The 14,091-nt window shown below is 44.6% G+C and overlaps 1 protein-coding gene across 3 annotated transcripts in view; it reads left to right on the top strand.

Annotated features, from left to right (window-relative positions):
- The window catches only part of TMEM260 (transmembrane protein 260), a 34,925-nt gene extending 21,543 nt beyond the window's left edge, over positions 1-13,382 (top strand). For all 3 annotated transcript variants that reach the window (XM_055716491.1, XM_055716493.1, XM_055716492.1), the window contains 12 exons: positions 706-819; positions 3,181-3,360; positions 5,785-5,825; positions 6,192-6,275; positions 6,649-6,766; positions 6,942-7,114; positions 8,221-8,392; positions 9,359-9,507; positions 10,386-10,562; positions 11,128-11,181; positions 11,609-11,699; positions 12,796-13,382. In XM_055716491.1, coding sequence (XP_055572466.1) covers positions 706-819; positions 3,181-3,360; positions 5,785-5,825; positions 6,192-6,275; positions 6,649-6,766; positions 6,942-7,114; positions 8,221-8,392; positions 9,359-9,507; positions 10,386-10,562; positions 11,128-11,181; positions 11,609-11,699; positions 12,796-13,068 — 1,626 coding nt within the window. In that variant the 3' untranslated portion in view covers positions 13,069-13,382. The remainder of the gene's footprint in view (positions 1-705; positions 820-3,180; positions 3,361-5,784; positions 5,826-6,191; positions 6,276-6,648; positions 6,767-6,941; positions 7,115-8,220; positions 8,393-9,358; positions 9,508-10,385; positions 10,563-11,127; positions 11,182-11,608; positions 11,700-12,795) is intronic.
- The last annotated feature ends 709 nt before the right edge of the window (positions 13,383-14,091 follow it).

Below are 14,091 nucleotides of genomic sequence, written 5' to 3'. Positions count from 1 at the left end.
ATGATGCTGGGACAGAGCAGAGCATATGGCAGCATGGGGCAGAGAGAGGCTTTCCTTAGCGTCAGCCAGGGATGGCCATGGTACCAGTAATGAACCTGTGAATAATCCTCAATGAGTACCAGAAATACCCTGTGCACTGTGCTGCATTGTCTGGATACATTACCCATTTTATCAGAAAACTCTTGAAGATGCTTGAAAATTAAGTTCTAGACTAATAAGGGATAGCACATTTAATTCCCTTTGCTCAGGAAGTTTGTGTAGCCCTGAAGAAGAGGAAGACGTCATTCCTGTTGTATGAAATGAGGTCTCTGTACATAATGGCATTATTGTAGGGTATGGTTTCTGCAAAATTTTCATCGTTTGGAGTTAACTGCTGGGCAGACTCTCCTGTGCAGCAGGGGTTTAACAACTGGACCACGTCACATCATTAGGATGTGATGGTGCTACAAAGGATCTCTGTATACATGGAGACATAGCCTTTCAGCTGGATGCTTCTTAAAGAATGTTTTCTGTTAAACAAGTGAAATCTCCTGTAAATGATCAAAAGTAGCCGGTGTTGTGTGTGCTGCAACTGACCGGCACTCGCTGGTGTATTTGCCTTTCTCCAGTAAGGGTGCTGTGGGCTGCACTGAAGCTGTTTTGGTCTCTGGATGTTTTTGCAGCTGTAAAGATTAATTGTGAATGTGGTTTTTTTTTCCCTTCCAGATCTCTAAATTTGGTGCCTTTTGCTGCGGGCTCAGTTTGTGCAATCAGCACACAATAGTGCTTTATGTTGCCTGTATTGTGCCTTGGGTTCTCTCCCGGCTTTTCAGAAAGACGGTACGTATTTTGCTGACCCATACCTCTATTTTTGTAAAGCGGTGAGTAATTCTTCTTTCCAAGTACTTGTGCCACTTCTATGTTGATGCACAAACAGGGACAGCCAGTGGTCTGTCTAAACTAGTCACCCATAACCCGCTGAAGTTACAGTCCATCAGACTGACACCAGAACCACTGATCACAATTTAGGGGCTTTGCTCACACCAACAATCTGCAACCCACTTGTGTCTCACAGGAGCGCTTTGCCCCAGCTGCCTGTAAATACCCTGTGAGCAGCCACAAGACCAATGCTTACTTGGAGCTAAAAACTGCTCAGCGTGTAGGAAATAAGAGCGCATTCAATGACGTACCAAACAGGAGAGCAGATAAACAGCTGTCGGTGAGAAGTCACAGGTGTGTGCAGTCGGTGTGCTGCTTCTCCTGCCTGATGGCACTGGCTTTCTCATGTCGTCAGTTCATCTGGAGATGAGTTTCTGTATGTTGGTTCCCTGGTGGTAACAAAAAATGCCGTGTCCACTCATTGCAGAGCATCTCGTGACTTCTGTTGGTAGTTGAAGGTGCAGCTAGAATAAGCAGCACGGCAGGAAGGGTGCAGAGGCTTATCTCTAGGGGGAAGTGCTCTTCAGCATCTCCTCGAGATGTGCCAGGCTTGGTGACCTCCAGCTCTGACGCAGCCAGGACTTGAGAATCCCAGAAGAGATCAACTCTCAGGTGAAGAGCACCTGGCTCATGCCAGCTGGAGAAGACCAAAGGAAGGCTGACCTTAAGCAAAACAGCAAGCCTCTGATCCAGTCAAATAGGTCCCTTTCATCTCCTACCAGAGATCCCATTCTCGAGTTGTTCCTCCTTTTACATCTCTTTATTAAATTTTCTTATTGAGTGAGAAGGTGAAAATACATTTTTACATGCCTGGCTTAGGAAGGTGATACACGTCCATCTGGAGGAGGCTCCCAGGTGATGTTCAGGGGCCCTGCAATGCTCTAGTCTTCTCTAGGTGGTCTTCTGTGAGTCAGTGCCTCAGGCTGGATGCAGTTGTGTTGTAGAAACACTACCTTGCCCTGAAAACGGCTGCACATCTCAATGACACAGATGCTCTGATCACTTTGCAAGTGGCCCTGAGAAGCCCCCACCTACTCCCTCCCTCTCTTTTGCCCCTGTGAAGGTGACAGCTGGACAGGTTTCTGCTGGGCTGGTCCTGCCTGTATTTTTCTACACTCGACCTGATAAATCAGGTGAGGTTCTGAGTAATGGCACAGGCTACAACTAAGCCTGGAGTGAAGCGTATGAGCTGCAGGAGGGAAGGTGCAACTCAGACAAGCTTGATCCCAAACGTGTTCAGCATCTCCAGCAAACCTCCTTCTGACTACGTGTTTCCTTTAACACAGTGAATGCTCACTTCTGCAATATATTTGTGTTCTTTAAAAAGAAGTTTGGCGTTTTTTCTTTAACGGGGAGGTCCAGAGAGACCTCTGCGATGTCCAGCAAGGACAATCCTGTGCCAGTATAATATTCCTGGGAAATGCTTTAGACAGCCCAGTAGTGCCTGTGGCAGAAAACCACCTAATAAGGATAATTGATGGAAAACAGTGCCTTTTTAAGTAAAAGAAGAGCCAGCTTCCTTCTGGAGGAACTCTGGCCATCACTGTTACCGAGCTACTGTTTCTGCTCTGTAGATCACTCTGAATGGTGCCTCTTCCCCATAACCCCAACTGCTTTGATTGACAGGGCAGTGGCTAACGATAAAGCAAGCGTGCAATATTCTAGGGTGGGATTTTCCAAAGCACTTAAAGGAGTTAGGCACAGAAGTCCCTTTGAAAGTCTTGTCTTCCTGCCCCTTAGGCAGTCTTGAAAATCCCACCCCAAAAGTTGGCCTATCCAATTTAGCCAGTGTAATCGTGATAAAGTAAATGGCAAAACTGACTCCTGATGATGGTGATGATCTGTGTAGTTGTACTAGAGCAGCGTTTTTTATTTTTTTTTTTTGCCAGATGGAATACCAGCCAACTCTTAATCGCTGCAAAGTGGGTTATCTCAGCCTTGCAGTGCTTCAGCCATCTATGCATGTCATGCCATGATTTAAATGTGAAAGATGCACTGAGTATGATACTCATGAGTCCTAGCTAATATTATTTGCTTCACTTAAATTTCACCCTGCCATGCAAAGGAGATCAGTTTGATGCAGTTTCCTAGTAATCCACAAAATCGTAAGGTTTAACATAGCATTTTGTAGGGACTTACTATAAATTGAGAGATCAGCTCTGTGTAAATATATTTGATGTTTTTTCTTTATCTGTTCTTGAAGTTCCAGCGTGATTAAACTAAAATAAACATTGTTATGCAATATGACATATTCTGGTGCAGGAATTGTCCCTAGGCCATTTGCTGAAGTTGGGTTTATGCTTCTTGGCTGGTTTGCTGCCTTATCTCTATCTGCCGGCTTCGTCCTACCTCAATCGAGCCCGTTGGACATGGGGAGACCAGACGACTTTTCAAGGATTTTTGACCCACTTTCTCAGGGAAGAATATGGGACATTCAATCTGGTAAATAAGGGTCATTTCCCAAATTACTTTCTTTTACCTTATGCAATAGCAGAACCTTTCTATTTGTGACAATGGCTTACAGGGGAAGAAACTGAAAATGTTTTTTTTTAAAAGAAAAACTTACTTCTGATTTTGACCTTCTGATCTGTCAGGTTTTCTGGGAATGGATCACGTGGCTGGGAAAACAAAGAAATAATTCTCTTTGCCTTTACAGGGTGAGACATGTTATTTATTGGGAGCTGTACAGGTGTCTTGTATTTGTAAGAGCCCAAAGAACAAACTGTGCTAGAGGGAGATGGTGACATCAATTTTGTGTTTTTCTTGTTTTAAGACAAATAATTGTCTTATTTTTTTATCTTAAACTCAGCTATTTAGAGGTCTTCATTGCTATACCTTTAAAAAAGATTCCTCTTAACCTACTTCTTACTAATACTGAATTTAAATGAATGGTAGGTTTGAGGGGTCTCAGAAACTCTGATTTGTCTTATTGACCAGTCTGTGCTCTTGGCAAGGGAGGGAAGTAGTGCATGGTTGCTTGCAGAACATAGGGTTTGCATCTGCATCCTCCAGCCCTGACTTAGGTGTTTGGCTCTGGCCACTCAAGGAAAGCAAGTGCCCAGCACCCCTTCCGTCCTTCCTGCTGCAGAGATTTCAGTGCATAAGGCTGGAAAATTGCATCACTGGGGGGAAAAGGGAGAAAAAAATACGGTTTACATACTGCATCACTCCTTGGGGTCCTGAAGCCCCACGTCCTTAGAAATTAAGCCCCTGTATCCAGCCAACGTGACACGGTGTGCACTGTTGCTGTTCCATTGTAACCTTCACAGACAGCCAGGTGGCTGTGGGGTGCGAGGCAAAAGACTTGAAAATTCCTGCTGCTGCCACTTAATCTCTCCAAAACTCCTGCAGAAGTAAGATCCACCCTCTGAAGGACTTCTAAGATTTCCCCTGTTGTCCTATTCCCAGCCATCTCCTGAGAATGAGACTATTGGGCAGAGTAATACCAAGGCATGCAAATCCCTTAACTCCTCCATCAAATGTGATGAATTCAAGTTGATGTTCAGGAGGCTTAGGGATGGACTGCATGTCATCCTACACCACAAATCACATTTACAATGAACTTGTCTGAAGCAGGAGCAATAAATGCAGCAAAATCCAAGCATTTGGTCCCGACTCTAGCTGGGCTAATGCCAGAGCCCTGCCTGGATGGACAGACAGCCCTTGTGTCCCATGGCTCCATTTTAAGGGCAGGCAGGATCAAAAAAACCCCAAAAAAACACTCAGGAGAGGGTTCCACCTATAAGCCAAGGATCAGAAATGTCATCTCCTATGAGGGATGTGTCTGGGGCCAGAAGCCATCAGCTGTCACCAAGGTGGGACTTTGCAAGAAACAGAGAGGTGGCAGTGGTACTTCAGGAGCTGTGGGCTGGCTTTCCATCATCTAACACTTTTATTTTTCAATTAAATCTTGAGTGCAGTCAACTATTCCATTTTTACTGAGATTAAATATTCCTTCCACACCTCCTGGGTCTGTCTACCTTATCTTTTATCTGGTGGCCACCGGTTTTCCAACAAGCACTTGTGTTCCTCGCCTCCACCGAGCATGTCTTCTTCCCCAGACTTGTGCTATGGATTGCAAGTCTCTGCAATAAAAAAATTCATATATTATATAAATATCATACAGCTCTACCTCCATCAGGGCAGAAGGGACAGTGTTGGGTCTGGTAAGCAAGCAGAAACTGAGGCCCATGTGCTTGTCTCAGGCTGTGGGGAGATGTCCCAGAAAATAATTGCACCATGCAGATATAGGACAAGAGGAACTGGCCTCAAGTTGTGCCAGGGGAGGTTTATATTGGATATTAGGGAAAATTTCTTCACTGAAAGGGCTGTCAGACACTGGAACAGGATGTCTGGGGAAGTGGTTGAGGCACTGTCCCTGGAGGTATTTGAAAGTTGTGTAGGTGTGGTCCTTAGCGACATGATTTATTGGTGGGCTTGGCAGTGCTGGGTTAACGGTTGGACTTGATAATTTTAAAGGTCTTTTCCAACATCAGCAATTCTATGACTCTATGATATAGCAGAGATCATAGCTAAACCATATGATGTGCTCAAGTCACAGGGTAATGGATTGGCAGCACCCTGAATAAATGCTTATCCAGGTGGTAAACCTGCACAGTGGAATAATGTAAAATAAGAACATGGGAGAAAATCTTGCAATGAAGGTTTGAGTAGAGTTTGCTGGGTTTTTATTGTTTAAGCAATTCCTGCTCTCTGTGACTACCCTTGGGGTACCACCTTAAGGGGTTTCAGGAGCCCAGTGTGCTCAGTGCTCTGCAAACAGAAAACAAAAAGACTCTTCCTTGCCCCAGTGATATGGCAATCAGCATGTGAGTTTCTCATGGCTTTTCTTTCTTTTTAATCCAGGCCAAGTCTGAGACAGGATCCAGTATGAGAGAGATGCTGTTGTGAGTAAAATCTTGACCATGCCTTCTAGTGGAGAGAAACCTGTTGCTGCTGCTGTCATTTTGGCCAAAGTGACCCCTGTCCTGCCTTTCCTTGGCTTGGTCCGGGGCTGGAGCCGTGTCTGGTGCAGGGACAGCATGCATGTCTGTCTGTCTTTCCCTTTGAAGTAAAAATGCTGGATCCTCCTCCCCAGTGATTTTTCATTCAAAAACCTGACATGTAAACTGAGCTTGTACCCATTTCTTGTAGACTTAATTGCAGCAGAATGGGAATGTTACGTTGTGCTTATTCCCTGCTTCTCTTGACACTTTAATTGAGTGCAAGGGACGATTTGGGGGTGATGCATCCATGCACTAATTTCTCTGCAGTTTTCAGCTGACGCAGATGAAGTCAGAGCTCTCCCTTCCCGTCCTCATCCTGGCACTCGTGGCCTGTGTGAGCGCAGCACTGCTGTAAGTTGGAGGAGAATATTTGCTCCGACATGCACTTTCTTACTGGCTGCACAGACAGCTTTCTTTGCCTTCTGCTTGTGGGTGAAAAATTGCAGCAATTGGCTGTGGTCATCTATCAATTAAGAGCAGAATATCCCTGTTCCTGGTAACCCTGTGGCTTTGTAGATGGCAAGCTTAAAAATCTTGAAATCCTGATAGTTTTGTGCTTTGAAAACAGAAGTTTCATAAATTGCAAAGGTAAAGAAAGGCTCATCAGCTCTTTCTATTAAATGCATTTAGGTATGCAGAGAGAGAATGTGTTTCAAGCACATAGAACTTTTGCCTCCTTTTTCATCATGCCAGTAGAGTGCTACATCTTTCTTTTTTTTTATAGGCCAAAGATGCAAAAATCATCCGTGACCTGGCTCTTTGGTGGAATGTTCTGTCTTTATTCCCTCTTCTTTGCTTGGAGAGCAAATTTGGATATTACAAAACCTCTCTTTCTGGGCGTGGTAAGTTGCACTCCAAAACTTGCTCTAGCATGTTAATTTTTGGAAAAAGCCTTAAAACCACCTATTCAGGAGCAGGTGGTTGTCTTGAAGCTGCACAAGGTGCAAAAATAGAGCTACTTATTCTGCCTTATGGCTAGGGAAACAGAAATAGGGTCTCTGGGATTTTGTTTCCTAGGTGGAGCGGTTCTGGCTGCAGAGCAGTGCCGTGGTGGCTGTGCTGGCAGGGCTGGGGCTGGCCACACTCACCTCGGTTGGAAGTGCCATGCTGGAGGGCAGCCGGGTGCTGCCGTGGCTGGAGTGGTCTTCTGCTCTCGCTCTTGTTGTTTCTCAAGTTTGGGCAAATTACAGGTAACAAATCCCCTGGGCATGTGTCTTGGTGCAGCCTCATGGGGCTACAGGGTGCTGTGTGGTTGGGGTGCTGCTGTAAAGCCCCCACCCCTGCTCATGGGATTTCTGTCCTTGGCTTGAAGTGGGAAAGACACTTTTCACATCCCACCTAAGCTTGCATGGTCACAGACTGCAGGACTCCCTTGTTTGATCTCCCTCAAAATCACCAAGCACCAGCTCCAGGCCATGAATGGGGGTGTCATATAGATTGAAAGAAGAAAACTCTGTAGATACGTAAACTTCTAATGAAAGAAACTCATAAATCTGTGCTTTATTTCCTAAGGAGGTTTGCAGAATTCATTTGACCTGAACAGTCACCTTTTCCTTCCCTTGCTTTGCTTCAGGTTTCCTTGTGCTCTGCGGTTTTTATTTTGTTTCCTTTTTGAAGAGTTAGATCTGTAGTGTAGGGCCTCCTTATCCCTTAACCACACTTGCACTGGCTTGGGTGGGAATCAGTGTAGTAGTAGGGATGCTCACACAGAGGTTGACCAACAAAGCATAGACTTCGTCCTAAGGAATCCTTCCTTTGCACACATCTTTTCCCAAACGCTGGTCCATAGGTGAGCCAAGCATAGCTCATGTCCTGAGCCATGTCATGGAGCGTCTTCTTCTTGAGTCCATACCTGCAGTGTGTGCACACTAAATCTACTTCTGCCTGATGCTACAAAAACTTGCCTTTTTAATGTTTAATTAGAACATTAAAAGGGTGGGCAGGATTTCAAATACTTTGCAGAACCATCGTTGTTCCAGCACCAACTAGTAAGTCTTTAGGTTTAGCCCAAGAAAAAAAATCAGTGTTAAGGTGAAGGCATGCCATGAGTGTGTATTTTGTGTATTTTGGCAAAACTGTAGTGGCTTGTCTCTGGTGCTGCTTTCTGGGAGAATGTAGTCTAAATGCTTTATTTCTGTCTCTCAGTTTCTCGGCAAATGGAGACGTTGCTTTTCAGCAAGATCTGACCAGGGTAGACTTCCCCTGTGGATGTCTATTGCATAAAATTATTCTGAAGATGTGCAAAGCCATGCAAATACCTGTTTTTAAGATACTGGGTTTTATGTGTTCTCTTAAGCGCTTGTGATCAAAGCAACAACTATGTTGTTGATAAGTTTGCAAGGAATCTGCTGTCTTCTATGCCGATGGGTGCAGTCATCTTGCTAAGGGGAGACTTACCCGGGAATGGTCTTCGTTACGTCCATTATTGCGAAGGGATGAGGCCAGATGTCACCTTAGTGGACCAGGAGGTAAGATCAGAAAGTAATATTAAAAGAGTCGAATTGTAGATTTAAAAATTAGGAGGCAAAAGTTCAGTTGTTCCTTTCTGTCCTCGAGGAGGTCTCTGTTCAAATAAAACTCATGATGCAGAAATAAATAAAACTGATTTTTTTAAAGGGTTGTGGGTAGCTCTTGGATGGAGTGTAGTGTGCAAGTCCCATTCAAGCCCAAAAAGCCAGCGAGAGGCAATAGTGGGTAGTGGAAGGGGAAGCCCGAATCCTTCATCACGACAGATATCCAGATGTGGCACAGGGGTGATGTTTGCTTTGCTGAAGAAGCTTTTTCCCAGCTGTTTCCTGCAGTTTCCCTGAAATGCAGATGCTGGGGCAGCAGAAGGCTTCTGGGAGCAGCCTGTAGGGCAGCAGGTCAGCACCCATGAGCGATGCGGCTTTGGGGTTTCTCCCATTTCTTACATGCTGAGGCTCATTCCCTTCATCCGCTCTGTTATCTTGGTCCTCCAAAGGTGGTTTTGCAGACTTCTGCCTCTATTTTTTACATTAAAAAGAAGGTGCCCTGTGTCCCTGGGTGGTGTTCACAGTCTTTCCTTTTTTCCTGAGAAATGGGAGAAGAAATTCCCTCTTACAGAACAAGACATCTACATTTCCACTGTCACATCAGTCCTTGCACTTGGCTTTGCAAACAGGAGTTTGTGACTTGTTGAGAAACCCCAAACCCAGTGCCTCATATTTAACCAGACCAAAGCCCTGTTGTGTCTCTTACCAGCCGTAACTATTTTGTGTTTTCTTAAGTTTTGCCCGCTCATGCTGAGGACCATGTGCCTCTGATCAGAAACCACTGGTGGACCTGATCTGAAACGGGAGGTGACTTTACTGAGCAAGTAATGTCATTACTCCTGCAGAAACCATTTCTTCTGGGTGTAAAATGGACAAAACCTTTGTTTCTTGTTTTAATTGTGATAATATTTTTGGTGATAGATGATGACTTATGAATGGTATTTACCCAAGCTGGCAAAACATTTACCTGGCGTTTATTTTCCTGGGAACCGGTGGAATCCTGTGGAAGGAGTATTACCTGATGGGACACTTGCTTTTAATCTCCATCGTTTCCTCAAAGTAAATAAACAGTAAGCATTTCTTTCATATGTAACAGATTTCCTAAAATCTTCAACCTTTTTTTTATTGAAATTGTTAATGGAACAGCTTGGAATTGCATCCAGAAGACCAATTTTCTCCACTGACTTCCTCCCCAGTGGCAAGATTATTTTTGCAATTAAAGCAAATATCTATGCAGAAGTAACTCCATCCGGATATAATGTTGCTTGTTTTTTTGAGGTTGGTTTGGGTTTTGGGAAGGAAAAATAAGAAGGTGATCAGCAGACAGCATTTACCAAATATTTTTGTTATTGTTGGTACAATTCATCACAAAAAAAAGAGCATTCCTGCATACTCAAAATGACGATGGTTGGAGAGCGAATTGCTACTGCTTCTCCTTCATGAACATTGTGGCCAACTGATTAGCATAGAATGAATGTATTCCAGGAATAATCATCATATAAAAATAGCTTAGTAAGAGTGGAGAAAGGATTAGATACTCACATGAATAAGAATAGCATCTGCATTTAGACTAGCCAGGGTGAGCCTTGAGAGTGTGGGTAGGCAGAAGAGCATTTTCACATGCCGTTGGGAAGAAATGGGCTGCTTCTACGGCTTCTGGCATGTTTGGACATCCAGCACAGGGCAGAGGATGTGTCTCCTGTGCTGGCTGCACAAGGTGTGCAATGCCAGATGGGGTATTTGCTTGCAGCAGGAGAGCTGTTTTGCAGACTGACCCAGACTTTCTGATGTGAAATGGTCTAGATGGGTGTCTGTGCCGCAGAAAATGTTGTGCCACTTAAGACCTGTCTGCTGCACTGGTGTGGTGTGTGTGGGTTGCTCAAACACGCAGGGTGGCCCATGGTCTCTGGGATGGCTTCATGATTGCTCTCTCTGGGTTTTTTGGCAGCAAGGAGGTGTTTGTCTGCATAGGTCTTCATGAAGGTGACTCAACCTGGAGAAGGAGCTATTCGCTTTGGCCCTGGGGTACCTGTGAAAAATTAGTTCCTTCTGATGTTGTGTTTGACCCAGGAGAGTGGATTCATCTTACAAGAAATCTCTACAACTGGACTGAAGACTATGGCAGGTACGAGGCAGAAGCGACTCTGCTCCTTCTTGCTTATGATTCTTCTGCCAGCAGCGTAACTGCATCCATTGCAGTGTTAGAGAAATTAAACATGAGCTGTAATCGTCATGTTTTGTGTTCTAGAACATACAATAAATCCGCATGTGGTACTTTTATTAGTGTTAAAAATAGAGAGGACATTTCTAGTCAAGTATCAGGTCCAATTCCAATCTTAAAACTTGATCAGGAGCCCAAAAAATATTGAGGACTTGGGACATCCAAAGCTTTAAATGTTGTAGAACTGAACTGTGACGGATGGTAAAAAGCATTGCTCATTTTGAGGACAGCTAGGATGCTGTGAAACACCTGATATGCCAGAGGCTCCTTCTATGAAGAAAGAGGAATAAAGTTTTATGAATAACTGAGGATCAGCTGAATTCCCTGCTGTCAGAGCCATAGGCTTCATGACAGGTTTTCTTCTGCTTGGGAGGGCTGTAGCTGCCTGATTTAGATGATTTGATTGTGTGGTGGGTGAAAAACAGTGATGTGGATCTGACAGCTGAATTTTATTCTCATTCCCATTTAGTTTCAAGCCCTCTTCCTGGGAAGCTGTTGCCAATGAAGAGATGTGGCAAGCCAGGTAATTCTCGTTTGCTCCCTTCCAACAGCTGATGGGCAATGCCAGCTCACTGGCATGGAAATACCCACCAAAGCAGGCAGCTTGATGGTGCATGGCCTTATTGGAGATCTCAGTGTGCCAAGCTTCAGAAGGAAAAGGTTGGTAGGGTGAAGTGAAGCATGCATGGACTCCAGCAAGAGGTCACTTCAGGAAAGTTGTCATTTTGTTCACCACAAAGTTACCCTCCAATTATCTCAAATGAGTAGAGTGTAGTTGGGACATAGGGTGAGAAAATACATCATGGGGAGAAATTGTTATCACTGACTACTTAAATGGAGATGCTGGGGTACTGTCCCATACGTGGACATGTTGATGATATATATAAACATGTGATGTGAGTTGGTTATGTTAAGCAATTACTATATGGAAGTTTTTCTTGTTTTCCTAGGATGAAAACAGCTTTCTTTATATTTGACCTTGCAGAAACTGCCAGTGTGACTGCAGAAATGAAATCACAACTTTACACATTTGCATACACTGTAAGTCATATGTTTTGGTTATGCATGCTGCCTGCAGGATCCCTGCAGGCTCGGTCCTTTTTTTTTTTTTTTTCTTTTAGTTTCTGGACTCCATAGAAATACAGTGTTTCCATATAGGTCCTGTAATCTGCATTCTCCTTTGTTCATCCAAACTGGGAGCATAGCAGATTCAAAGAGATTTGTGCAGGGATTTTATCCATTCCTACTTGCCCCCTTGGTCACGAAAGATGCCAAAAGCTAACCAGTCGACACCCTGCTTTTGCTGTAATTATGTTGTCTGTGCTGGGCTCCAAACCCATGCCAAGAGATTGCTTGTCCTGAAGTCCCCTCTATGCACTTGTCCCCTCTGTCATTACACAGTCGTGCATCTGAGCCAGCAAGTGTAAAATCCGACAGTCTTCTCACTGCGAATTAATTCTGCTGCATTTCACACCAAAGAATAACACCCATAAGCTGGTGTAGGTATCTCTGGAAATACTGGACTGCCCAAGATGCCAAGAGATGCACAAATCAGTCAGTGTGTGTCAGCAGAGAGGAGGAGTGTTTCATACTCCAGCAAAGGGTCACCAAATAGTTTCCTTTCAGCTCTTGCCTGTTTTGCTGTGATGTTTGCTGTTCTGCAAAGTACTCGGGCACGTGCCTGCTGTTAAGCTTATGAATATTCCCACTCAAGTCAACAGACTGTTTAAGTCCTGTGGAAGATGTCCTGCTCTCCTGAAATACTGAGTAAGTCTTTTCCAGGCACAGCAGTTAAAACTCTCCTTTATGCCCCAGCCTGGTGTGACACCTCTCTTGGGGAAGTGCGTAATGTGCGGTGGGGTTATCATGATCATCTGTAACGCTTCTAAACGAACAGCTTCTGTAGGAAGGGAGATGTTTCAGCCCCCCTTGGATTTCTGATTCATGCTGTTGCATATCACATGGTAAACACAGAGTGAGTTACAGAAACGCTCCAACTCTGGACTTGGACTTCTAAGTAGCATCTGTTCCTTTACGGGCAGTTTTGAAGCACTGTTAAGAGCTGTTAGTCCTGTTCATTCAATTAATTTGTGTTGTGTCGTCATCCCCCCCCCCCTTTTTTTTGTCCCTTTAACAGTCATACAAAGAAATTGTCAACTCTCATCCAAATCACCCAGTGAACTGGCACAAAAACTATGCCATTGCCTGTGAGAGGATGTTGCGTCTCCATCGGGTGGATGTGGATCCTGAAACGTTGCTCTCTGAAACTGTGAAACATTTCCTCCTCTACACTGAGAAAGCAGAAGACGATCCCCAGCGGCAGGATATTCTGCAGGCTGTAAAACACCTGAAGAAAGAGTTGCAGGGGCTGAGGAAAATGAAAGAAGATCTGAGGCAGGGAGCTGGGTAGCACCCAGTCCTCCACCCGCCTGCCAAAGTGCTGAAATTAAGTCAGGACTTAAAATCTGAGCGAGTTCTTGACAACATTGAGAATGGTTTTAAAAGGTGACAGAAATGGCAGAGAGAGGAAGTTGAGTGTTATTGCCTCCGCAGGAATGTACTGTTGTTTAGTCTTTGATTGCTGTTGCCAAAAACTGTTTGCATTGTTTTGAGGGTTGGTTGTTTTTGTGGTTTTTTTTTTCTGGGGGGAAGCTCATCACTGCATAAAATACTGGGTTTCAAAAAGGAGAATTTCTTTTAAAATAAACCAGTGAATCTGTTGTACGTGAAGGTCATTTAATTAATTTTATGAATGCAGCATCCTTTATAGATGCAAAAATTGTATCTCACCTTTAAATGTTTCTTCTGTTACTGAGACAAGGTTTTCTACAGCCATTTTCCTTTAGCTGTGCTGGGTCTAGCTAGGTTCTTATGGACACAGGGCAGCATGGTGAGGTAGGTTTCTATCAGGACAAGCATGTGGGATGGTGCCCTTCTTGGGAGCCTGATCATTTGCTGTGTTGGATGTGCTCTATCCCCTGGCTGTGCCTGCGCCTGTGCCCATGCCCAGGGGTGCTGCAGACGTGATGTCCTCCTGGCATGGGGTGGTGGGTAGGGACCAACCCAGCTCTTTCTGCCTTCTGTGCTTTGCAGGGATGGTTATTTCCCTTATACTGGGTTTTTTTTTTATGTTGGGATAGTCTTGCTCTAGTTTTCCAACAGCGAGCAAGCAACTTGTGTATTTTCCCTTGCAGGGCACTGTGACTGTAGGCAGCTCCACCTGGGGCAGAGGGACCATGGTGCTGAGACCCTGCACAGGGATGTGAGAGCAGCTCCCCTGGGACACTGCTGTGGCATCTGTGCTGTGGCCTTTTCCTGTACATAACGCTCGTCTGCTCTGCCATGTCCTCGCAGGTACTGGGGACGCCAGAACTGCAGTTTTAGTGATGTCAGGGGCTTTAACCAAAAGAAGGGAGTGTGACTCCGTCCTGCT

Source organism: Falco cherrug, chromosome 7 (genome assembly GCF_023634085.1).
Source record: "Falco cherrug isolate bFalChe1 chromosome 7, bFalChe1.pri, whole genome shotgun sequence".
NCBI lineage: Eukaryota > Metazoa > Chordata > Aves > Falconiformes > Falconidae > Falco > Falco cherrug.
Note: the sequence above shows the minus strand (reverse complement) of the source record. Positions and strands in the feature narration are given on the sequence as shown.